The sequence below is a fragment of the Chelonia mydas genome, chromosome 1 (genome assembly GCF_015237465.2).
Source record: "Chelonia mydas isolate rCheMyd1 chromosome 1, rCheMyd1.pri.v2, whole genome shotgun sequence".
Classification (NCBI taxonomy): Eukaryota; Metazoa; Chordata; order Testudines; family Cheloniidae; genus Chelonia; species Chelonia mydas.
The window spans coordinates 57821478-57845325 of NC_057849.1; the positions used below are offsets into that span (position 1 = coordinate 57821478).

Below are 23848 nucleotides of genomic sequence, written 5' to 3' on the forward strand. Positions count from 1 at the left end.
TTCCTTGATTCTTGCCATCAAATCATGTATGTCCAATTGTAATAGCTCCAGTGGGGGAACAATTCAATTAGTAAATCTTGTAGTTTTCCAGGAGGAGTAATAATTTCAGTGGCAGTGCTGACACTACTTGTTGGCCAAAGGCATGGGTTCCAATTTGGACTGTGCTTGTGACTTTCACACAAAATCCTGTATTGCTTCCAGGGCAAGTAGTTCCATGTATAGAAAAATTGGAATATCCTATGGTACATACCACATCTTGTATTCGGACCACCTCATTGACTAATTCTTTTTGTATCAATTGGGCCCAGCCTCTTTTTGTGTTCTTGGTATCAACTGTAGCATAACATTCACACAGCCACCATCCATTATGCTTTGTACAACAAGCCTGATTAATCTCCAAGCCAGTTTCAGTTACTAGGTGCACAATGGGATATTGAAAATGATTCTAGCCCAAAGTGAAAATGAGTATTTCCTGGGATGGGGAGGGTGCGAGGCAGGACACGTATTGCTACAATGGAAATAGGCCTCCTGTAGATCGAGGACCAAAAACCAATCTCCTGCCTCTAGAGAAGGGATTATAGCTGCCAGAGTCACCACCCTGAACTTTTGAGACTTTACAAATTTGTTCAGTTGTCTCAGACTTAAAATCGGTCTCCACCCTCCATCCTTCTTTGGCATGAGAAAATACTTTGAGTAAAACCCTTTATACCTGTGAAGGAATGGGACCAGTTCTGTCACTCCTTAAATGAAGGAGAGAGTGTATCTCTTGACTCAGCATAGTCTCGTGAGAGGGGTTCCTGAAGAGAGGGGAACGCGGGTGGGAGAGAGGGAGGCAGGGACATAAAGTGGCTGGTGTCGCCCAATGTTATAACTTCCATAACCCACCTGTCTGCTGTAATGTACTATCAGGCCTGTTGGAAATGGGAAAGGTGGTCTCCAAAAGAGGGAAGGTGTGCGAAAGGTTGCAGCTTGCAAACTAGAGGGACAGAGGAGTCAAGCCTTGACTAACCCATCAAAATTGTTGTTTTGAGGATGACTGGGTGTCGCTGACAGAGGATGAGAAGCTCTTTTCCTCTGGAATTTTTGTCTCTTTCTAATGGGTTCAATGAGTCTGTGAAATCCAGAGAACTGGGCTGGGAGTGATCTCTGGGCAGTTTGAGACCTGCTAACTCTCCTCTTATTCATAGAATTGTATATACCCAAAGACCACAATGTGGCCCTGGAGTCCATCAGCACGTGCAGGGACTTGTCTGTAGTCCCCAAGAAGAGCTTCTGATCATCAAACAGGAGGTCTTCAGAAGTATTCTGAACCTCTTTAGGAACCACAACAGCAGACAGCTGGAACCATAATGCTAACTGCTGTGGAGACGGATCTAGCAGCCATGTCCATAACATCCAAGGATGCTTGGACAGGGGTTCTAGCTAATCATCAACCCTCCTTAATGATGGCCTGGAAGTGCTCTCTATGCTCCTGCGGAAGATATTCTATAAAGGTTGCAAACTTGTTGCAATTTGTGAAGCCATACTTGGCCATGACTGCCTGATGAGTTTGCAATCTGAAATTGGAGGGTTGCGGATAAGTATGCCTTTCGGCCAAAAAGGTCTAACCTCTTCTGGCCAGTAATGCTGTTTATGATGCTTATTTGTGACATCCATCACCAGGGAATTAAGTGTGGGGTGGGGAAACAAAAATTCTGAGTCACGGGGGAACATAATACTTTTTACAAGTTGGCAGGCTGGTGGCAGGAATTTGCCACAGAGTCTTTGCTGGATCCAGGAGCACAATCCTGATGGATGTTGCCAATGGCAGAACTTCCAGAAGCTTGTGTTGTGTCTTTAACTTCCTTAAGAGGTATCTGGAGGGTGTCAGCCATCCTCTTCACAAGGTCTTAGAATTGGTGGAAACTGTAATATGTAGATAGTGGTGGAGTCATGACTGCCTCATCTGGATATGAGAACAAAACAGAAGTTTGAGGGGTGACCTCTTTGTCTCCCCTAGCCACCTGTTCCTCAAAGTTCTCCTCATGTTGGGAGTTTGATGAAGGAGACTGTGTTACCCTAGTCTCCTGGTACAATGGAGCTGGAGGTCTGGCAAACTGCTTCCAATACACTACCCAAACATCCCAGCATGGCCATTGTGAGGGCCTATATGGTAGAAGGGTTGGTATCCAGGACTGAGCCCACCATCCCTGACATGAATAAGGATCCTTGTCAAAGTATGGGTTTCTGTAATGATGTGAAGGGGAACAGCGCACTGATAAGGAGGAGACTGACTGAATGTCTCCTTCATCCTCCTCAATGTCCTCCAATGGGATGGAGGGGGAGCAGAAAAGGGTGGAGAATCCTGTGGTACCAGGAAGCAACAGTAATCCAAAGACCAGGGTCTCGGCATCAAGAGTTATTCAGTACCCATATGCAGTAGGAACTCCCACTTTCATAACACTGACAAGTCCCTGGAGTAGCAGAATTCCTGTGGTACTGAGGTGTCGGTACCAATGCAACAGTTGAAGTGGATGGTACCACTGATCTGAGCATGCAGATGCCGGGCCCGAAGGTGTCTGGCTTTTCAATTTTGCCAGTACCAATGGAGCCAAATATGAAGGCACCAAGTCTGAAGTACCTTTCTGGAGAAGCATCTGTCCTAGGTCTTCCTATCCTTCACCAATGGTACCAGGGCCCTGCTGGAGCCAAGCTCCTCTGAAGTGCTCTGGGATCTCCAGCCCTGCCAGTACCAGAGGAAGAGTCCACCACCTCCATGGTACCAAGTCTAAACATCAAGGCATCTGACCATAGACTTAGTGGGAGACTGGGCTTTCTGGGAGCTATCTCCTTGTAGTGGCAGACAAAGCCCATCTTTGGAGCCTTTTCCAAGTACTCTGAAGTCTTCCCCCTTTTAGCAGAGACCTCAGTCAAAGTTGAAGGAGCACTGGATCTGTCTAGAAACACATGAACAGGGGGCAGTATCCTTACCTGACTTGGAAATGGCTCGAAGGGAATGCACCACCATCAGAAGCTTCAGTTTGGTCTCCTGATTCTTCCATGCTCTAGACTTGAGAGCCTGACAAAGGTTACACCTTTGGGAGATACAGGACTCTGCCAAACAATGGATACACTTAGACTGTCCACTGCTGATTGGGACAACCTCCCAACAAGAGAGGCAGCATCTGAATGCAACAAGCAAGGTATGCTCAGCCAGACCAAATAAACTCCCCCCACCCCCACAAAAAAAGGGGGGGGAGGGAGAGGAAAAAAATCCAAACCTTAATCTATTGTCTAACCAATTTTATACTAACACTAACTAGAAACATTAAATTAACTACAGAAAAACTATAAAACATGCTACAGCATGCACAAGGTGGACAGTGCTAGAGTGCTGTCTTAGGCCGAGACAATAGAGAAGGAACTGACGGCAGTTCTCCCACGCAGCTCTATATACCCTGTATGTGCAGCACGAGACTGTACAGAGCGCATGGCACAGGCCAAATGGACACGGAGAATGGAAAAACTCTGATCAAGGGCTCGAGAGGCGCATATGCACCTGAAGTGGAACAACTATATAGACACAACTGAAAGAACCATTGATCACTATTCTCTGAGCATGGTTTTTCAACCAGTTGTGCACCCACCTTATGGTAATTTCATCTAGACCACAGTTCCTTAGTTTGCTTATGAGACTGTGATGCAGGCTTGTGTCAAAAGCCTCACTAAAATCAGGATACATCACACCTACTGCTTCCAGCCAGCCACTAAGCAAGTAACCTTGTCAAAGAATGAAATTCGGTTGGTTACTTTTTCTTGATTTGTTCTTGACAAACCCACAGTGCCTATTACTTAATCACCCTATTAACCTCTAGATGCTTGTTGATTGTTTAACAATTTGTTCCAATAACTTTCCAGATATCAAAGTTACATTGACTCATCTATAATTCTCTGGTTCCTCTTTGTTTCCCTTTTTTAAAGATAGGTACTATATTTGCCCTTCAAAACAGAGCCCTTTGCTTTAATTTCTCCTCGGTGCTATAATATTTGTTTAATTGTTAGATTACTGTTGGTGGGAACTAACTCTTTAGTTCCCAAAAGCTACAAAAGGTGATGAATTTTGCAAAGTAATAATGGAGTTTTGTTTTTTTTTAACTAGTGTTGTAAACAGATCCATACAATGAATTCTGAAGTTTCTAAAACCTCAAACTGCTGATTAGGTATCCAAGTGTTAATGGATTTTTCTCATTAATCTGTGATTATGTATTCCTAAAATTGAATTAATAGTGCCGCTATGTCCTTGCCTGAAGATATGGGGAAATATTTACATGCAGATTTTAATTTTTTCTTCCTATAGTTCCAAATCTATTTTAATCACTCTTCACCACTGTGCCAAAGAAATCTAGAGATTCCATCTATTTTTCCAGATTCTGCATCTCTTCTTCTTTCAGAACTCCTTTGAATAAAAGATACTCTTTATAATTTTTTGTAATATTTGCATTTTTCTTCTCTCCCTTTTTCTATTTGACCAATGAGTAAAAAACTACTTTGCTTATGCTGAGATCTTGCCTTTGCCATTCCCAGCCTACTAATTAATTTAATATTTCTAGATGCTCTTTTGTTAGCATACCCTCAATATCTTACAATCTTGCAGGTTCGGAAGGATCCTTCATGGTTCCATTTTCCTACTAACAATGATGACTTCTTCAGCAGTTATTCACTTTAAAACATCATTACAAGTAGACCACATTGTAAAATCAGTTTTTAAGCAGAACTCGAAATCAGTGGGGAATGCTACTTAAAAACCAATGGCAGACTACAACCCTGAGTGGAACTGGTAGATAATCATTTTCATCATTAGTCTCTGATGTGCAGCGTTGTTCTCTGAAGTTTTATTAGTTATCTCCACTTGCTCTGCAACTTCTAGCAAGTCTTTCAAATTAACAAAGGAAACTATTCATCTCTAAACTCCAAAAATATCCCAAACTTAAGAACAGAACAAAAGAATGGCCATACTGAGTCAGACCAAAAGTTCATCTAACCCAGTATCCTGTCTTCCGACAGTGGCCAATGCCAGTTGCCCCAGAGGGAATGAACAGAACAGGTACCAGTAATCATCAAGTGATTCATCCCCCGTCTCCCATTTCCAGCTTCTGGCAAACAGAGACTAGGGACACCATCCCTGCCCATCCTGGCTAATAGCCATTGATGGACCTAGCCTCCATCAATTTATCTAGTTCTTAACACAGCCTTTTTTTTTTTTTTTTTTAAACCAAAGAGCAACATTTTATAGTGTTGCCCTTCTGCTGAAGCCCTTTCTCCGCAATCTTTAAAGCTCTGCTGAAAGTTGTTCCACTGTGTAGTTTAGCTATGAGAAAAGCACTTTTTATCTTTGCAATTAAGCAGTTCTCCCCAAGGAGTGGGGGGAAACCAGAGGAAATTAAGAAATAAAGGAACACACCCAAAGCTATCTGAAATTTATCTGAAATAGATATCTAAAAAGTTATTCTAACATCCTGTTTTTGAAAATAAAATCGTTTGGAGACTTTCAGGGATTGGCGATAGTTCCTGCTGATCGCCTGTCACTCAGTTTGATTCCACATCCATCTCTATGAATCAGAGATCATAACTCAGTGGTGAACAATGCACACAGCTAATTAAGATTTTTTCTGTACTAAATACAGCACAAAAATATAAACTGGCACAACTCCATGAAGAATTTTTTTTTCTATGTTATATAAAAATCTACTAGTAAACCACTTTTACCTAGCAATTTACTTAACTGCATACTTTGATCATTAGCATTGTCCATTTTATTTAGCTAAATTAACTGAAATCCTTTAAGAATTCCTCTTCCCTTGTCAATAATCTATGCTTCCAAATGTGCACACTTTGAATTTTCCTTAAAAACATTTTCCTACTCACTGTGCATTTTAATGATCGTACTAATTACAATTATATAGTGGCCTCCATCCAAGCATCTCAAAGCACTTCACAACAATTAAGATTGCCTAATATCCCTTTGCAATAACAAGTATAATCTCCATTTCACTGATAGAGAAACTAAGGAACAGAAAGTGTAGGCAGATTACTCAAGGTTCGGACAGGAAGTCTGTGGCACAGGAATAGTTCTAGTGATTCTCAGTCCCATGTCTTAACCATAACAAATTCCTTCCTCTTTTTACATATCTACATATTAAAAAGAAACACAAATTATGTAAATGGTTAACTATAGATACAATACTTTCTACTGCCATCTCTCATCTGTGGAAAATAACTAGATCAGAGGTGGGCAAACTGTGACCCGCAGGCCACCCCTCCTGCCCAGCCCTTGAGCCCCCAGCCCTTGAGCCCCCGGCCCCTCCCCTGCTGTCACCCCTCCCCCACAGTCTCAGCTCACCATGCCACCAGCGCTCTGGGCGGTGGAGCTGCGAGCTCCTTCCAGGCAGCACAGCTGCAATAGCCACCGGCCTGTCGCACCCAGGTGCTCTAGACTGCGCGGCAGCGTGGCTGGCTCTGGCTGGGCGGCATGGCTGCCAGCCTTGGTGCTCTGAGCGGCATGGTAAAGGGGTGGGGAGTGAGGGGGTTGGATAAGGGCAGGGGGTCCCGGGGGACAGTCAAGGGACAGGGAGCGGTTGGAGGGGATGGGGGGGTTAGATAGGCATGGGAGTCCCAGGGGACCTGTCAGGGGGCAGGGGTGTGGATAGGGGGCAGGGCATGAAATTTTAATGACACAGTTTCAGGCATATAAGGTACACAGATTCCCATGGTGGTGAGTCACCTATCAGCAAATTAAGTTTGTTATAACAGCATGTTGAATTCTATTGGCTTAAATAGTCTGAAAGGACAGAGAGAGTTGCAGTAGTGTTGTCACTATCAGAATAAATGAGATTAATAAAACATGTCCAGGATTCAATTTATTTACATGTGACACTAAGCCATACAGGATTCTGGCAACTGACTTGCTACTTACCACAACAAACCATGCATCCGATGAAGTGAGCTGTAGCTCACGAAAGCTTATGCTCAAATAAGTTGGTTAGTCTCTAAGGTGCCACTCGTACTCCTTTTCTTCTTACAACAAAGACTATTACACATTTTTATGGTGTTGCTCTTGTGGCCAAAACAACTTTGAAAATTTGGAAGGCTTTCAAGTAATGAAACCCCTAAATTGTTTTATTTCAATAAAATGTTTAATTACCTGTTCACTTTTAGGTGGACATTAGGATTTAACGACCCTATTCATTTCCTAATTGAGGGCAAGGTGCCCAGCACTCTGGGGTAGGAAGCAGCAGAAGCTGTAGCAGCTGATGCTGGGAGCCTGTTATAGACAGAAATTTCCCACCTGTCTCCCTGCTCTATACCTGTAGCTGGCATACATGTTCCACCCAAAAATGGCGATCAACAGGCCAGTGTACATTAAGTACAAGTGAGGGTGACAGAAGCAGTGCTGCTAAAGAGGTGTGCAAATCCATTCTCTGTGACATCCTGGGATGATTTGTGGCATTTAATCTGATGTTGGCAAAAGCAGGGATGGGCTCCCCTCTGCCTCCTCCCCATCTGGAGACACTAAGAGGCTTGCTGATGGAAGCTCCATCTTTGTTAGTACTGGCGGTTGATCAAGGGCCCAAACTCAATCCTCACTCTAGCAGAGGACCATGTTACACATGTATCCTCCATCCTACCTTCAGTCTTGGAGCTAGGTTACAGATTGAGAGGAAAAAATCTCTTATAACTATATCAGCCTCCCAGCAGCTGTTTCCTCCTGCCCCAGACATCAAAGTATGCCCAAGAAAAGCTTGCCCTCACTAAGGAAGTGGAGGCAAGGTCATTAAAAGACAAACTGTTTCCAAAGTTAACTGGTAAAGAAACATTTTTTTAAATGGGGCTTATTTAAGGGCTTTCCATATCTGAAAAGCTGTTTGGGCCAACACTTTGAAACTTAATCCAATAAAAAGGAAAGAGGAAAACACTGGAAGATTGGCAAAGTGCTGGATCACGAGGACTCCAAGAATAATTGACGTTCTAGTTCTGTGGTTTTCAAACTGCGGGTCGTGACGCAGTACTGTAAGGCACTGGGTGGTGGCGGCTCTGGTCAGCACCGCCGACTGGGCCGTTAGAAGTCTCATCAGCGGTGCTGCCCGGCTAAGGCAGGCTAGTCCCTACCTGTTCTGACACCGCACTGAGCCCCGGAAGTGGCCAGCAGCAGGTCTGGCTTCTAGGCGCGGGGGCCAAGGTGCTCCACACTGCCCCCACCCCAAGCATCAGCTCCACACTCCCATTGGCTGGGAACCTGCCAATGGAAGCTGGGGAGGGCCATGCCTGTGGGAGAGCTGCGCGGAGCTGCTTGCGCGCCTCCGCCTAGGAGCTGGACCTGCTGCTGACCACTTCCAGGATGCAGCACGGTCCACAGTGCCAGGACAGGAAGGAAGCCTGCCTTAGCACTCCCGCTGTACCCTGGCCAGGAGCTGCCCGAAGTAAGCCCGTGCCCCAACCCTGAGCCCCAATCCCCTGCCTCAGCCCTGAGCCCCCCCCCCCCCAAACCTGGAGCCGCTTCCTGCACCCCAAACCCCTCATCCCTGGCCCCACCCCAGAGCCTGCACCCCCAGCCCAGAGCCCTGACCCCCTCCTACACCCCAACCCTCTGCCCCAGCCCTGAGACCCCCAAACCCTGAGCCCTCATCCCCAGCTCTGTTGGGTCGCGGGCATCAATAATTTTCTTCAACTGGTTCGCCAGAAAACAAGTTTGAAAACCATTGGTCTAGTCTGGATGGCCTAGCTGAGGAAATATAAAACTATGTAAATGACAATGGCTAAAAGAAATTATATTGGATATAAGGAAGAAAAATGTTCATTATTTCTCCCTTATGATCCAAGATCATGTCAATCTGCCTGAATAGGATGGAGATATTCAAACAGCAAGCCAGTGAAGTTCCATATAAACTGAAAACTTGACAGCACATTTGAGATTGAGGGTTTTCAACTATTGTTTCTGCAGGAAGTCACCTTCTGCAGCTTAAGATAAGGACACTGCTTCTGTGTGTGTGTTACAAAATGCCCCATTTCAACTATGTGAATTGCCTGGGTTGAAAGTGAGGTCTTTCTTGTGAATGTGTAGATGGAAGTGGCGAAGAAATTTGTTTCAGTTCTGAAGCACACGGGACCCTAAAAGTTGTTTCTCTGCTCAGCCCAATTGTGTAAGGACTTCTCGCACTGCCAGACAGGAGAAACTTATTAGCTGTCTGTCTGCAGGATCTACCTGAGGTCAGGCACAGCCAGCAGAGCAGTGATCCCAGTGGGAACTAACAAGTTTCATGGAGGTAAGGAAAGGAAAATTCATGCCACATTGCTGTTTCTTTCTCACTTATGAAAGATAAAAAAAGAAACCAGAGGTCTTGGGTGTCTTGCTATAGATCAGATACCTGAGTTCCTGGATGAGTCCTCTCACCATCAAAGATAGCAACATGATTAATATGCATCAAATGCTATCCTCACTTGATACCTTATACACTGGAGTATCTTTTTCTGAAAATCCTCCAGTTTGTCCTCTATATACAATCCTGGATGGGCCTCAAAGCCACGTAAAGAGAAGGAGCAGTGGATGAGGCCAGACGGAGATCCCCAGCTTGCCCCAACAGCAGCAGAAGCATCCCTCCCAACCCACCAGAGGGCAACTCATGTGGGTAGCTATCAGTACCTTTCAGGAAGGTGTGAGGACCATAGTAGGGTATGGCTAGGGTCCTGACCACCTTAAATCAACATTTACTGTCTATTTAAGTTTAGAGAAGTGAGTCTAGCCAGGATAGCTGAGGCAAATCTATTACACAATTTATTTTTCAAAAATGAGAAGCAAAATGCAAAACCAAAGTATATCAGTTAAGCTAAAGCGGAAAATGCAGTACAAACTCAAACACAGTGCGTCACAAAGACAGGTTTCAGAGTAACAGCCGTGTTAGTCTGTATTCGCAAAATGAAAAGGAGGACTTGTGGCACCTTAGAGACTAACCAATTTATTTGAGCATGAGCTTTCGTGAGCTACAGCTCACTTCATCGGATGCATACTGTGGAAATTGCAGAAGACATTATATACACAGACACCGTGAAACAATACCTCCTCCCACCCCACTCTCCTGCTGGTAATAGCTTATCTAAAGTGATCACCAAGTTGGGCCATTTCCAGCACAAATCCAGGTTTTCTCACCCTCCGCCCCCCACAGACAAACTCTCTCTCTTGCTGGTAATAGCCCATCCAAAGTGACCACTGTCTTCACAATGTGTATGATAATCTTTATAATGTCTTCTGCAATTTCCACAGTATGCATCCGATGAAGTGAGCTGTAGCTCACGAAAGCTCATGCTCAAATAAATTGGTTAGTCTCTAAGGTGCCACAAGTCCTCCTTTTCATAGTGTGTCACAAAGGAATTGAACCAATGTGAGAGACGCAGGGAGAATTTTTTCAGCTGCTTATATACCAATTCTAGGAGTCAGGGTAACAATGAAGAGGAATTGGAAATGCTGATTGATTAGAAGAAATTTAATATAATTGGTATTACTGAAACTGGCATGACTGCCATGGTAAAATCAGTGGCTATAACCTGTTTAGGAAGGATAGTGTGTGAAAAAGAGATGGGGGAGGGTACTCTATACTAAAGCCTCTATTACCTATTTCAGAGTTATTGATAACTCAGAACCACAGGATCCTGAATGCATATGGATAAATGTGCTCACTAACAAAGTCCAGGAGGAGATATCAGTTGGATTCAGACTACTGAATTAAGCCAGACACAGGATGAGACACTCATTGAGCACCATCTTTGTGCGGAAAGAAAAGGGTTATGGGTACTTCAGTTTGGAAGACATATGCTGGAAGTCTCATTCAGCCAGTAGTAAAACATCATTAGTTTCCAATAATTATAGATGACGATTTTCTAACACAAAAGGTATTGAACTAAACACAAAACTATTTTGAACCTCTTTGTGGATGCAGATGCATCAATCACTGGACTGGAAGTTGGTGGTGGCTGCCCAGGGACCAATGATCATGACCTGATTACATTCAATCTGAGCAAACAGCGGACCATCCCAAACCAATAATATTTATACTTGGTGATTCAAAAAGGCTAATTTCCCAAAGATGAGGAAAATTATGAGGAAAAAATACTGGGAGGTAAAATTTGGACCAAAAAAAGTGAATGAAAATTGGGAGTTCTTTAAGAGGAATGTATTAGATGGCCAAAAAGCCAGAATCAAGAAAGAGGACAACTTTGGCAAGAAACCCATCCTGGTTTAGTAGTGAAGTTAAATTAAAAATTAAAAAAAGCAAAATATAAAAAAATGGAAAAAGAGGGAAACAGCAAACAATATACATTAGAAGTTATGAAGTACAGAAAATGTAAGGGAAACTTAAGACATTGGGGGAAATGGATGGACAGCAGTACTAGGGATAATACCAAGGATTCTTTTAAAAAGTCTGTTAGGAGCAAAAGAAATTCTGGCAATGATATATGCCCATTACTAGATGGAGAGGGCAAAATTGTTAATGATGCAGAAAACATAGAAAATGTCAGTACATATTTCTGTTCTGTATTTGGAAAGAAACAAAGACGTGCATGTATTACATGATGATAGAGTACTTTAAACATCATCTTCCAGGGATAAAACATTTTTAAATAAGCATGCCCAAATAACTTGTACATAAGAGTCCTAAGAGAATTGGCTGAGTAGATCTTTGGACAGCTGATGTTAATTTTTAATAAAACTTGAAATACCAGGGAAATTCTAGAAGACTCAAAGGAGTGGTAATGTTGTGCCAGTATTCAAAAAGGCAAGTGGGATGATCTAGGGAACGACAGGCCTGTTAGTCTGACATCAATTCCAAGCAAAATAATGGAAAAGCTGATACAGGATTCATTTAATAAAGGATTAAAGAATAGGATTATTACCATCAACATGGTTTTATAAAAAATAAACAAATCTGATTTCATTCTTTGATGAGATTACAAGATTGGTTGATAAAGGTAACTAGATGTAATATATTTAGATTTTTGTAAGGCATTTGACTCAGTACCACCCAACATTCTAATTTTTAAAATTAGCATATACAATACCAATTAAGTACACATTAAGAACTTGCTAACTGACTGATCTAAAAAGTAGTTCTCAATGGGGAATCATCATCCAGTGAGGGTGTTTCCAGTGGGGATGCATAGAGATCAGTTCTAGGCTTGATACTATTCAACATTTCATCAGTGATTTGGAAGTAAATATCAAATCACTGCTGATAAAATCAGAGGATGACACAAAGACTGACAGAATGGTAAATAATGATGATGACAGGGCACTCATACAGAACGAGCTGGATTACTTGGTAAACTATGTCCATTCAAACAAAATGTGTTTAAATATAACCAGACGCAAAGTTATCTAGGAACAAGGAATGCCGGCCATACTTACAGAACGGGGGACTGTACCCTGAAAAGCAGAGACAGAAAACTATTTAGTGGTCATAGTGGACAAAACTCAATGAGAGTTTCCATTGCAATAGTATCGCCAAAAGAGCTAATGCTATTCTTAGGGGTATGAAGAAAGGAGTATTAAGTAGGAGTAGAGAAATGATTTTACCTCTGTGTACAGTGTGGGTGAGACAGATACTGGAGTACCATGTCCACATTTAAAAAGGAATGTTTAAAAATGGGAGAGCATGCAGAAAAAGAGTTTAAAAAAATATCTGAGGTTGGAAAAAATGCCTTACAGGGAGAGATTTAAGGAGCTCAATCGGTTTAGTTTATCAGAAAGAAGATTGAGAAGTGATTGTTTACAGTGTATAAGTATTTTCATGGGGGAAAAACACTAGATGCTCAATGGTGCTTTAATCTAGTAGAAAAAGTTATAACAAGAACCAACACCTGGAAGCTGAAGCCAGACAAATTCAAATTAGACACACATTTTTAACAATAAGGGTGATTAACCATTGGAATAAACTACCAAGGGAAGTGGTGGATTCTCTCTCTTTCAATGTCTTCAAATCAAGACTGAATCCTTTCTGGAATATATGACTTAGCCAAACACAAGCTGTTGGGCTTGATACAGGACTAACTGCGTGAAATGTAAATGCCTGGGACATCAGGTGTATACAGTGATATCAGGAGGTCAGACTAGATCAGGGTGGGCAAACTTTTTGGCCTGAGGGGCCACATTGGTGAATAGAAATTGTAAAGCGGATCATGAATGCTCACAAAATTGAGGTTGGGATCCGAGAGAGGGTGAAGGCTCTGGTTGGGGGTGCAGGCTCTGGGGTGGGGCTGGAGATGAGGGATTTGGGGTGTAGGAGGGTGCTCTGGGCTGGGATCAAGGATGTTTGGAGAGCGGGAGGGGGATCAGGACTGGGGCAGAGGGTTGGGGCACGGGGAGACGCTCGGGGAGCAGGCTCCGAGCGGTGCTTACCTCAAGCGTCTCCTAGAAGCAGTGGCATGTCCATTCTCCAGCTCCCATGTGGAGGCGTGGCCAGGCGTTTCCACACGCTGCCCCATCCTCAGACACCGATTGGAGCACTGAAAGGGGCCATTGGAGCACATAGGAGCCAGAGCGGCGGGGCCATGCCAAGCATGGTGCGCCCCCCTCGACCCAGCACCCTGGCTGGAGTGCCTGAGCGGGGCCGAGCCACATGGCATGGCCCCCGACCCAGCACCCCAGCTGGAGCTCCAGAGCAGGGCAAGCTCCAGACCCTGCTCTCCAGCGGGAGCTCACAGACCAGCTTAAAATGGCTCGTGGGCCATAGTTTGCCCACCCCTGGACTAGATGCTCTAAGGGTCAGTCACTTCTGGCCTTAAAACCTATGAATTCACACTGGTCTTTTACAAAAGTAGTTATGCAATGGAATTGCATTTGTATCACAACTATGCTTTGAGAGCCAGTTTCTAAGAGAAGAATGTTTAAATGGTTTTTAAGATTTGAAAAATCACATTCAAGAGAGACTTTTGGTGGACCACATGTGCCTCCTGGACACATTTTATAAGGATGCAATCACAAAAATAGGTTCATTGCAGTGCTCAAGTCCAACTGGAACACTCGAGAACACTGTTCCACAACTTCTCGGGGGTGCTGGAATGGAATCACGTGGCACTTCCAGTACTTTTTTTTTTTGGCATGTGAAACCCTCTGTATCAATAAGAAATGCCTCAGAGAAAGCAACACACTAAAATCTACAATTAGTGTCTGATGAGAAGCAGGAAAATAAGTTAATCAAAAGGCATCCAGAATTAACAGAAGCTTGTTACTTAACTTACTCAGCATTTATTATTCTACAACTAGAATATTCTGCAGTCCATTTTTAAACACTTCTAAAATGCAAACTTAAATTATCTAAACATGAACATCAAATTGTTGCCAACAGTTGCTAATTGAAGTCCAATTTGGCTATTAAACTCTACAAAGAAACTCAGAGCAACAAAATAAAATGTGAGTTGAAGGAGAAAGATGTTTGGGTTTTCTAATCAAGAGCTTTCATAACCAGAAAGTTCAAAAGTCCATGTAAGTAATGTAACCTTTCTGGAGGTAACTATAAAGCAGATTACAACTGTTCATTACAGGATGCACTTGGGAATGGAGAAATTAAAAAAATTCCAAAACAGAGACTAGAATATTTGAACACAAACTCTTTGTAGTCAGACAGTTGAACCTCTCCAATTCAACACTGCTATCATGTTAATTTCATACAATAACTAGGGAGTACAAGATAGGACCACAGTGTAGCCAGTGCTTTCTGCAACAGGACAATTTTTAGCACTTTTCTGTCGGTAAAGTGAGGTGCAGAGAGTTAGTGACTATGCTAATTTGGGGTCTGCTTCAAAGCCCACTGAAGTAATTGGAAGGTTTATCTTTGTTTTCATGGGCTTTGGATCATGCCTTTTCAGCCGTAGATCTTAAATTGCATCTTTACAAGATGGAGAGATTGAGGCACAGACAGCTAACATGACTTGCCCAAAGCCACCCAGCAGGCCACTGGCAGAGCCAGGAACAGAACATAGGCCTTCCAAACCCCAGTCCAGGGCTCTATGCACTAGGCCTTACTGCCTATTCACTGACATCCTAGCTGAATAAAACACAGACCTAGAAATCAGGTGACCAGAGATCTGTTACTTCCTGAGTGATCTTTGACCAGTCATTTATGCAAAAACTGTTAGACTTGCGTGCCTGAGTGATGCATCTAAATCCATAGTTAGGCATTTACATATTGGTGCTTAATCTCATAGATGAGTTGATTTCCATTAGTAAACTTATTTAGGTGCCTAAAATGTGGATCTAGGGAAGGGGTGGTCAAACTATGGCCTGCGGGCTGGATCAGGCCCATCAGGGGGCTGGATCCGGCCCATGGAATTGCCGCCCGCACCCGGACCCCTCCTGCACCCCAACCCCCTGCCGCACCCCAACCCATTGCCCTGAGACCCCTGCTGCACCCCTCCCTACACCCCAACCCCCTTCCCTGAGCCCCCTGGCTCACCCCTCCTATACCTCAACCCCCTGCCCTGAGCCCCCAACCCCCGCTGCACCCCACACCCCTCCTGCACCCCTCCCTGAACCCCAACCCCCTGCCCTGAACCCCCTCCCACATTCCACACCCCCTCCTGCACCCCAACGCCCTGTCCTGAGCTCCATCATACACCCCACACCCCTACCCCTTGCCCCAAGCCCCTTCCTGCACACCGCACCCCCTCCCTCACCCTGCACTCCCTCCCACATCCCAACCTCCTGCCCTACATTCATGACCCTGCATGCAGTTTCCCCTCCCAGATGTGGCCCTTGGGCGAAAAAGTTTGCCCACCCCTATCTAGGGGCTTAACTTAAGGCACCCAAGTTTGGGGTTACATATTTGTGCCATAGTTTTCTTTTACTAAGAAAGTGACTTGATCATAGTCCATACTAAGAAGAGGAACTAACCACTGAGTAAAGAAGTGAAGTCAGGACTCCTAGGGCCTGAACCATTGAAGCCAATGCAAAGACTTCCATTTACTTCAGTAGGCTGTGGATCAGTCACCTAAGGCATAAGGAAGTGAAAACACAAAATATAACTATATATAATTGGCTTGCTTACAGTAAGCAAGACAACCGGGTGCTTTTAGCAACAACATGAAGTAAAATCTACGCTGTGACTGAAAGTTAACAGTGCGCACACAGCCACAGTCTGCTCAATTCACCTTTCCAGCTCCAATATATTTAGAAATTGAAAACTGAGTATGCTTCTTGATTTAACAGGAGTCTCCAAATGTGGACATTTAGCAGGTCATAAATGTGAGGAAGTAGAGCTCAACTGCTTCACTTCTATCAAGAAATCAGGGTAAAACTGTTTGGAGGGAAAGAGAAATTTACCAGTAAGCCTTATCTGATGCATTTCGGATTTCTGTTTGCTAAGCCTCACATTGCAAAACCATGCCACACCCCTGTGAATAAGAAGTTCTTTAATATCTATCATCATTTACCATGGGAATAGACTATACACTATTTCCTAACCAAGGCATGGCTTAAGTGTGATTGCTTAACAATTAGCTTGAGAAAATTGAATCAGTCACACATATGCACAAGGATTTCCTCTTCCAAGACTGTGAAATATGCATTTTTGGCACCAGAAAGAGACTAGTGTATCTAAACTGAGGGTCTCCTCGTGCCATCCTGTAAAGGAGTTCTCTTTAAAATTTACAAAGTATTTTAATAAGCAGAAATTTATTTTCATTGTGTTAGGCAGTGCCTAGTAGGAATAATTACAGGAAGTACAAATAAGTGATTCACTTTACAAAATTACCAGAACAGGAGGTGTATAATTTATATTGTGGTAGAACCAAAAATGTATTAGGTGCTTCACAACCAGAGGAAAATGATTTCCTTGCCCCACAGAATGTACAATTAAAAAAAAAAAAAAGACAAGTGAAAAGGAATACAACATACATGCACAGTGATCAAGGTGATAATAGGCATATCTTGTTAGAAATTTAGCTGTGTGATTTTGATTGTTAGGCTCACTAAATTCTCCTTCCCAATCCCACAACATATTGCTTTATTCTCCCCTCTACTTTCCCCGTCCCTGCCCCCAGTAACCCCCAGATTCAATTCCATTGTCTTTATAATCTTCCCTTCACATAAATTAACAGTTCTCATAGGAAAAATAAATAAAATATTTCCCAATGACTTTCTCTGACTTCAAAAAGTGCTGCTCACATGAGGAAAGTCATGCATCTGCTGAAGTGTTTAGAGAATTAAGATCTAAAACTGCTTAATCAGCTAGTCTGTTTCTTGATAAGCATTATGCATCATCACAAGGAAGGATACTTTTTACAAAATTACATCTTTAAGAAAATTTCAGAGGTAGCCATTAAGAATTTCAGAATGTAAATAATTTTACTAACATAGAAAATGAAATGTTTAGATGTGGGAGTTATTCCGCCAGCCCAAAAACCTTTCATAACTAAAAAGAAACAAAAAGATTTTGCACTGAATTTGTCAAACAATTTAAAAAAAATTAAAAGCACTTTTGATGACAAGGGACCTTTTCCTGCTACATAAAGAGTTAATAGCAGACTGCTCCACCATTCTGAGAATTTGCATGACTCCGAGGTATATTCCCTGCAGACACATTATCTGATTAAAGAAAGGCAAACAAACTGAATTGAAACCATTCTTTCTTTAAGTCCAGCCTCTTCTTCCTGTGATGTCATATTACAAATTGACTGAGCTCTTTTTTCCTCCCCTTCTCTCTTCAGAATAAGCAAGGCTTACTATACACTCAGCATCTGAGGAGGAGATCTAAATTCGGCAAGAACAAACACGCTTTGGAATTTTATTTCTGAATTTCTAAGCAGCCTGCTTTCCGCCCTGTGGTGTTAGCATGCAGGCAAGTTGAAAAGCTTGTTTTACGGGAAGGCGGCAGTGAAAGAGGTGGAAACTCCTACGTCTTACAGAGACCAGGAAATCTTTTCCTAAGTAACCTCACTTACACACTCTCAGTTAAACAACTTTGGAAAATCTGCATTTAAAGTACTTCTCTACTTTTTGACTTGCAGTTGAACATAAAGCAGCAAGTTCTGTATCAACTTCATTAACACCTGGGAAAACAAGAGCGTGGAATTAAATGTAAGGATGAGCTCATCTGTTGCTTGTAAGACTATGCTTATTATCGCCCAGGACTGGATGTGTGACTGTTGTGGCATTTGGAAGAAAAGAATGATCTCCTGGTGATTCCCAAGGTAGTATCTTCCTACTGCAACGTTCATGTTTCACCTTGGAAGTTTTAAAGTAAAATGGACAACTTATGAAATCACTCACAGACCAAATTCATCTGCAAGCTACCCAGACATTTTAAAGCAGTTACAACAGAAGGGCTGCTAACGAAAGGAATTCAGCATTGTAAATTTAAATTGCCCTTATAATGGTAAGCTCTAATTGTTCCACTGAGGACTCCTTTAAGTATATTTTATATGGATGTACGTTTAGCATGGTGTTTGTCCTTGGTCTAATATCAAATTGCGTTGCTATATACATTTTTACATTCACATTAAAAATGCGAAATGAAACAACTACTTACATGCTTAATTTAGCAATATCTGATCTACTTTTTGTATTTACATTGCCCTTCAGGATTTATTACTTTGCAATAAGAAACTGGCCATTTGGAGATATACTTTGCAAGATTTCTGTCACAATGTTTTATACAAACATGTATGGAAGCATTTTCTTCTTGACTTGTATAAGCGTCGATCGCTTTTTAGCTATAGTGCACCCATTTTGGTCTAAGACTCTTAGAACCAAAAGAAATGCAAAAATTGTCTGTGTTGCAGTATGGATAACTGTACTAGCAGGAAGCATGCCAGCAAGCTTTTTTCAGTCTACCACCACCCGAAATAACACTGAATATGAACAAAACACATGTTTTGAAAACTTTCCGGATAAAACATGGAAAACCTATATATCAAGGATTGTTATCTTCATTGAAATTGTGGGATTTTTTATTCCACTGTTCTTAAATGTGACCTGTTCTACGATGGTTTTAAGGACTTTGAATAAACCAGTTACATTAAGTCGGAACAAGCTAAGCAAAAAAAAGGTACTCAAAATGATTTTTGTCCATCTGGTGATATTCTGTTTCTGTTTTGTGCCATATAATGTTACCCTAATACTTTATTCTCTAATGAGAACACAAATATGGATTAATTGTTCATTAGTAACTGCTGTCAGGACTATGTATCCTATCACTCTATGCATTGCAGTTTCAAATTGTTGTTTTGACCCTATAATATACTATTTTACATCAGATACTATTAAAAACTCAATAAAAAAGAACAGATCAGCTAGAACACGCGATTCCAGATCCGCTGAAACTCAAGTTGCTGAAAATTTTATTCAACACAGCCTCCAGACTTTAAAAGCTAAAATATTTGACAATGAATCTACAATATAAACTGAAAGAAAATACTGGGACTGAAATGCACCTTTCTTCAGCTGTTAAAATGTTTTCTTGTACACTGAATAAACTTACTTCACCTTAGAAAACTGTTTATATCATAATTAAAAATAGGAAAAAGTTAAATGTCACTTGTAAACATACTTTATAGAAAAATGTAATTACTGCAAGAATTACAAATATTTTAATAGTTGTCAAAGTTTTATCTCTTCTGCCTTTATGTCACAGATTCCATGACCTGTTATATAGACCCTGCTGTGTCTCCTTACAATTTTGAACCACACAAAAATAAACTGATGTTTGGAAACCTAAGCTGATACTAACAAGGCCCAAAAGTGTTTTACAATTCAACATATTATGAAGTTAGAAGACTAGGTCTTCTCATTGTTTGTGTTAACAGGTTAAAACAATTTAAATTAAAAAATTAAATTGTGAATACATTTTAGGCTGCAACTATTTTGTTTAGGTGTTAATTTCTTAATGTCTGGATTCTTCAAAGCATTGATCAAGTTATTGCAACTTTGGTGTCAGTTCCACAGGTTCCACACCCACCATCTTTCCTGGGATTTGTTTACAAAAGTTAAGCTACTCCTTTATAAAAATAAATTTACAGATGGATTGAAAAGTATGTAAAGTTACTGAAACAAGACGTCAGTTATTTAAATATTGCTGACAAAACAAACTCAAAGCTGTTTCTAAGAAAGTATAGCAAATAAGACTAAAAGACTAAATTCTTTAAATAAGTGTTCTGTTTGGGTTGTAAAAAGAAAAGGAGTACTTGTGACACCTTAGAGACTAACCAATTTATTTGAGCATAAGCTTTCGTGAGCTACAGCTCATACTTTCCACAGTATGCATCCGATGAAGTGAGCTGTAGCTCACGAAAGCTTATGCTCAAATAAATTGGTTAGTCTCTAAGGTGCCACACGTACTCCTTTTCTTTTTGCGAATACAGACTAACACGGCTGTTACTCTGAAACCTGTTTGGGTTGTGTACTTTAACTTCAAAAGTGCTTCTTTGTTATTGAAAAAACATTGAGTATTCCTCACATGAACAAAGATATCCTGGGTGACACATTAAATATTCTTTTCCAAGAAGACAAGAAATGGCAGTTAGCTGTTTATTGTAAAATACCCTCTCCTAGATGTTCTGTACATCACATAAGCACCAGAATTTTGATGTCTATGTGTTTTAATGTGAGCTTCTTATGTGAGATAATAAAAATAGTTATTTATTTGAGGTGCCTGAAAGCTGCTGCAATAAATCCAGGAATTTTTAAGAATTAAGAGCTTATATGAAACAAGATGCAACTTTGATTCATCTTTACAAATAAGTAAGCAATACCCTATAGAAGCATGTTTAAAAGTGGCATGTGTTTCATACATTCTTCAGCAGCCGGAGTACTGCGCATACCATGCTCAGAATTTGTTTACCTTTACTGTAAAATAATAAATATTTAAAAAGTTAAAGAAGTGTCAAGTGGTAGTTTCTCCCAAAGATGATTAAGTCTGGAATAAAAACTGAACTAAAGTATACTTGTGTTCTGGATTTCTCTGTTCAGTTATAATATGCAGATATGTTACTAGCAATTCAAGCACTCTTACATCTGGGCAATCTGAAGAAAGGTGAATTCATGTTACAGAAAGCGTGTACTGCACTTGCAATTTGATGTTCAAGTATATTGTCCAATTGTGTCTATCACTCTATGCAAGTTTTATTCAGATTTCACTTTAGGTTAAAAAAACATATTGGTTACTGTTATTGAAAATGTACATTTGTGCTATTTGAAGAGCTTATCTTACCAGAATTTGATTCTGAACGACTTTGGCAGCCTAACCATACAGCAATATTACTATCCCACAGCGATATACAAAGGAAAACCCAAGGTACCACAAACTGAAGTAAATACTACAAATGTGGTATAGAATTCAGTGGATAACGGTCTGGGTAATCCTCCATGATGACAGGAATGTTTGAATGTATTCTCACAAGAAAAGTTTGCCATAAACATAAATGCTCAAGATGAGTTTACAAAATGAAATGGGGGATCCAGGGACAAATAAAAGAGAAATACTAATACTGTAACAAATACACTCAGAACTAGTATGTTACCATTGACATTAACTCTAACTCCTAAAAAGCACAGTATAATATACAGTTTGATAGTAAATTCTTATTTACAGCAGAGCTTGACTGCAAAACAAAATTTTAAAACTTGTGCCTTACAGTACGGGCACAGCGTACATCTAGTGCTATAAAAAGATCTCAACTGCTAACCTTGAAATCTTTCTTTGGTTCATACCAGACTTTAGAAAAAGATAAAACCCAGAAAGTTATTGGAATATATCTGTTTGCAGTGTTGTAGCCATGATGGTCCCAGGATACGAGACCCATAAGGTGGGTTAAACAGTATCTTTTACTGGGCCAACTTATATTCACCAACAGAAGCTGGTCCAGTCAAAGATATTACCTCAACCACCTTGCTTTAGAAATTCATCTAACAGTTTTACATATGCTATTCAGATTAATAAAGTCACTGGCAAATCGGTACAGTTAAAACTAGTAATACATTGTTTCATTGCAGCGATTCAAAGAGCTTTTTAACCTAATGATATAATATTGGCACCTTTAAAATAGCATTTAAAGTATAATTTAACTGAAATTTATAATCAGTTATACTTATGAAGAACAATAATCTAAGTCACTTATTTCACTTTAGCTTGTCAACTCAGATTTGTTTTAGTTGTTCTAAGTTACTGTTACTGGCAACATTACTGTTTGCCTACTAGCAGATTCATGGATAATTTTCAAAGTTAGTTCCTCATGGTACAAGCACACAAAAACGAACAAGGATAGAGGAGTAAAATTTAAAAATTACTTGTCAGTGCAGTAGCTTTGTTACATTTTTTTTAACTGAAAGGCCTTTAATTTTGTCTTTTTCTTGCTCCCCTCACAAGATGCTTAGAATGATGTTCTGAGAGTCTCATTATTGGTGTGTGCGTATGTGCACACACTCACCAGCCTGTCATCAGTCACCATCCTTCTACCAACAGAAAACGGTGGCCTAGGTTCTCAGCTAGGCAAAGCTACTCAACTAACCAGAAGGTTAACTGTGGCATGACACACCTACATCACAGAAGTTAAGCACAATGAACCGACCCCCAATTCCTCCCAGAATGTGGTAGGATGAAGTAGGGTAGCTTTTTCAAAGATTACATAAATACAGAATCACTGGCCCAGAGGCCAGAACAGGCTGAGGAGATAAAATTGCACATAAGGGTACTGCCCTTTAAAACAGTTTCCAAGGTATCATTTAAAAAACAAAGCCAAATGCTAAGGGTGTATCTACACTGCAATCAGAAGTGTGACTGCAACATGTGTGGACATACCCAAGCTAGCTTTGATCTAGCTAACTCAAACAACAATAGCAGTGAAGCAATGGCAGCACTAGTTGCACAACCCTGCCCAGGACCCAAGGTCTGTACTCCAGGTACAACGAGCTGTACAACTCCAACCAGGACCCCGAGTATATATGGGAGCAGCTAGCAACTGAGGCTTCACTGCTATTGTTATCCAAGCTAGCTGGATCTAAGAGTACTGCAGTCACGTCTCTGATTGCAGTGTACACATACCCTAACTGTAGTTTCTCCCACATTGTACTCTCAGGGTTTTCACTGCAGCATGGTCTAAGCCAGTGTTTCTCAAATGCAGCCCCAGCAGATTTTTCTGAAGCCACAACAGTTCCTGGCCCAGGAGTCCAGGGTGGAAATGGCCAGAGAGGAACAGCAGCGCTTCCCTGCTGTGACCAGCTGTTGCTCCTGGATGCGCTGCCTTGGTGTTTGCTGGTGTCACCAGCAGGGAATCGGTGCCCTGCACTGCACAGCCTCCTGGGGGCTTGGGGCAGTGCCTCTGCAGACACGTGCAGCAGGTGTGCACAGCACAGGAAGAAACTTAGACTCCATAGGCAGCTGGTGAATTCCCAACCCACCTTCTTGGGGGTGGTGAGCCTTTGGGGCTTCAGCCGCAGGGCTCTGGCTCTCGGCTTCAGGCTCTGGCTCTGGGCTTCAACCCCAGGGCACTGGGGCTTCAGAAGGACCAGCCTTATAGGTGGGTGACCACCCGGGGCTCTGTGGTCAAGAGGCAAGGAGTGTGGTGGTCCTGGGGTGTGAGGCCACAGAAGGTAGCTCAGCGCAATGGGAGTGGGGAACGAAGCAGGGTCCGGCAGCAATATGGGGATGGGGAGCCCAGTGAGGAATGGGGCAGGCAGCAGGGCCTGGGGGGATGTTTCTATTGTGTGTTTACGTCCAGTAAAGAAGAGAGACAACCGTACATTATTTTTATTATTGAGTCTGCAAAAAAACCCTACATAAATAAATTACGATTTGGACGTGTATATATGCATATTTGTTTTTTCTAAAAG

General features: G+C 41.7%; 2 protein-coding genes across 5 annotated transcripts in view; one reads left to right on the plus strand and one right to left on the minus strand.

Annotated features, from left to right (window-relative positions):
* Positions 1–23848, minus strand: part of RB1 (RB transcriptional corepressor 1) — a 167721-nt gene that overhangs the window by 50494 nt on the left and 93379 nt on the right. For 2 of the 3 annotated variants that reach the window (XM_037893558.2, XM_037893579.1), the window contains one exon: positions 12434–12451. The exons of the other annotated variant lie outside the window; for it this stretch is intronic. In XM_037893558.2, coding sequence (XP_037749486.1) covers positions 12434–12451 — 18 coding nt within the window. The remainder of the gene's footprint in view (positions 1–12433; positions 12452–23848) is intronic. 3 annotated transcript variants of the gene reach the window in all.
* On the plus strand, positions 17696–20961 carry LPAR6 (lysophosphatidic acid receptor 6). 2 transcript variants are annotated; one of them, XR_006283725.1, is made up of 2 exons: positions 17696–19479; positions 19529–20961. XR_006283725.1 is itself a non-coding variant. In XM_007063451.4 (1 exon), exon 1 carries the CDS (start codon positions 18396–18398, stop codon positions 19422–19424), a length of 1029 nt encoding a protein of 342 aa, XP_007063513.1. In that variant the 5' UTR covers positions 17696–18395; the 3' UTR covers positions 19425–19480. The 2 variants fall into 2 exon arrangements, 1 of the variants encoding a protein (XP_007063513.1); XM_007063451.4 differs by lacking the exon at positions 19529–20961 and having other exon boundaries at positions 17696–19480.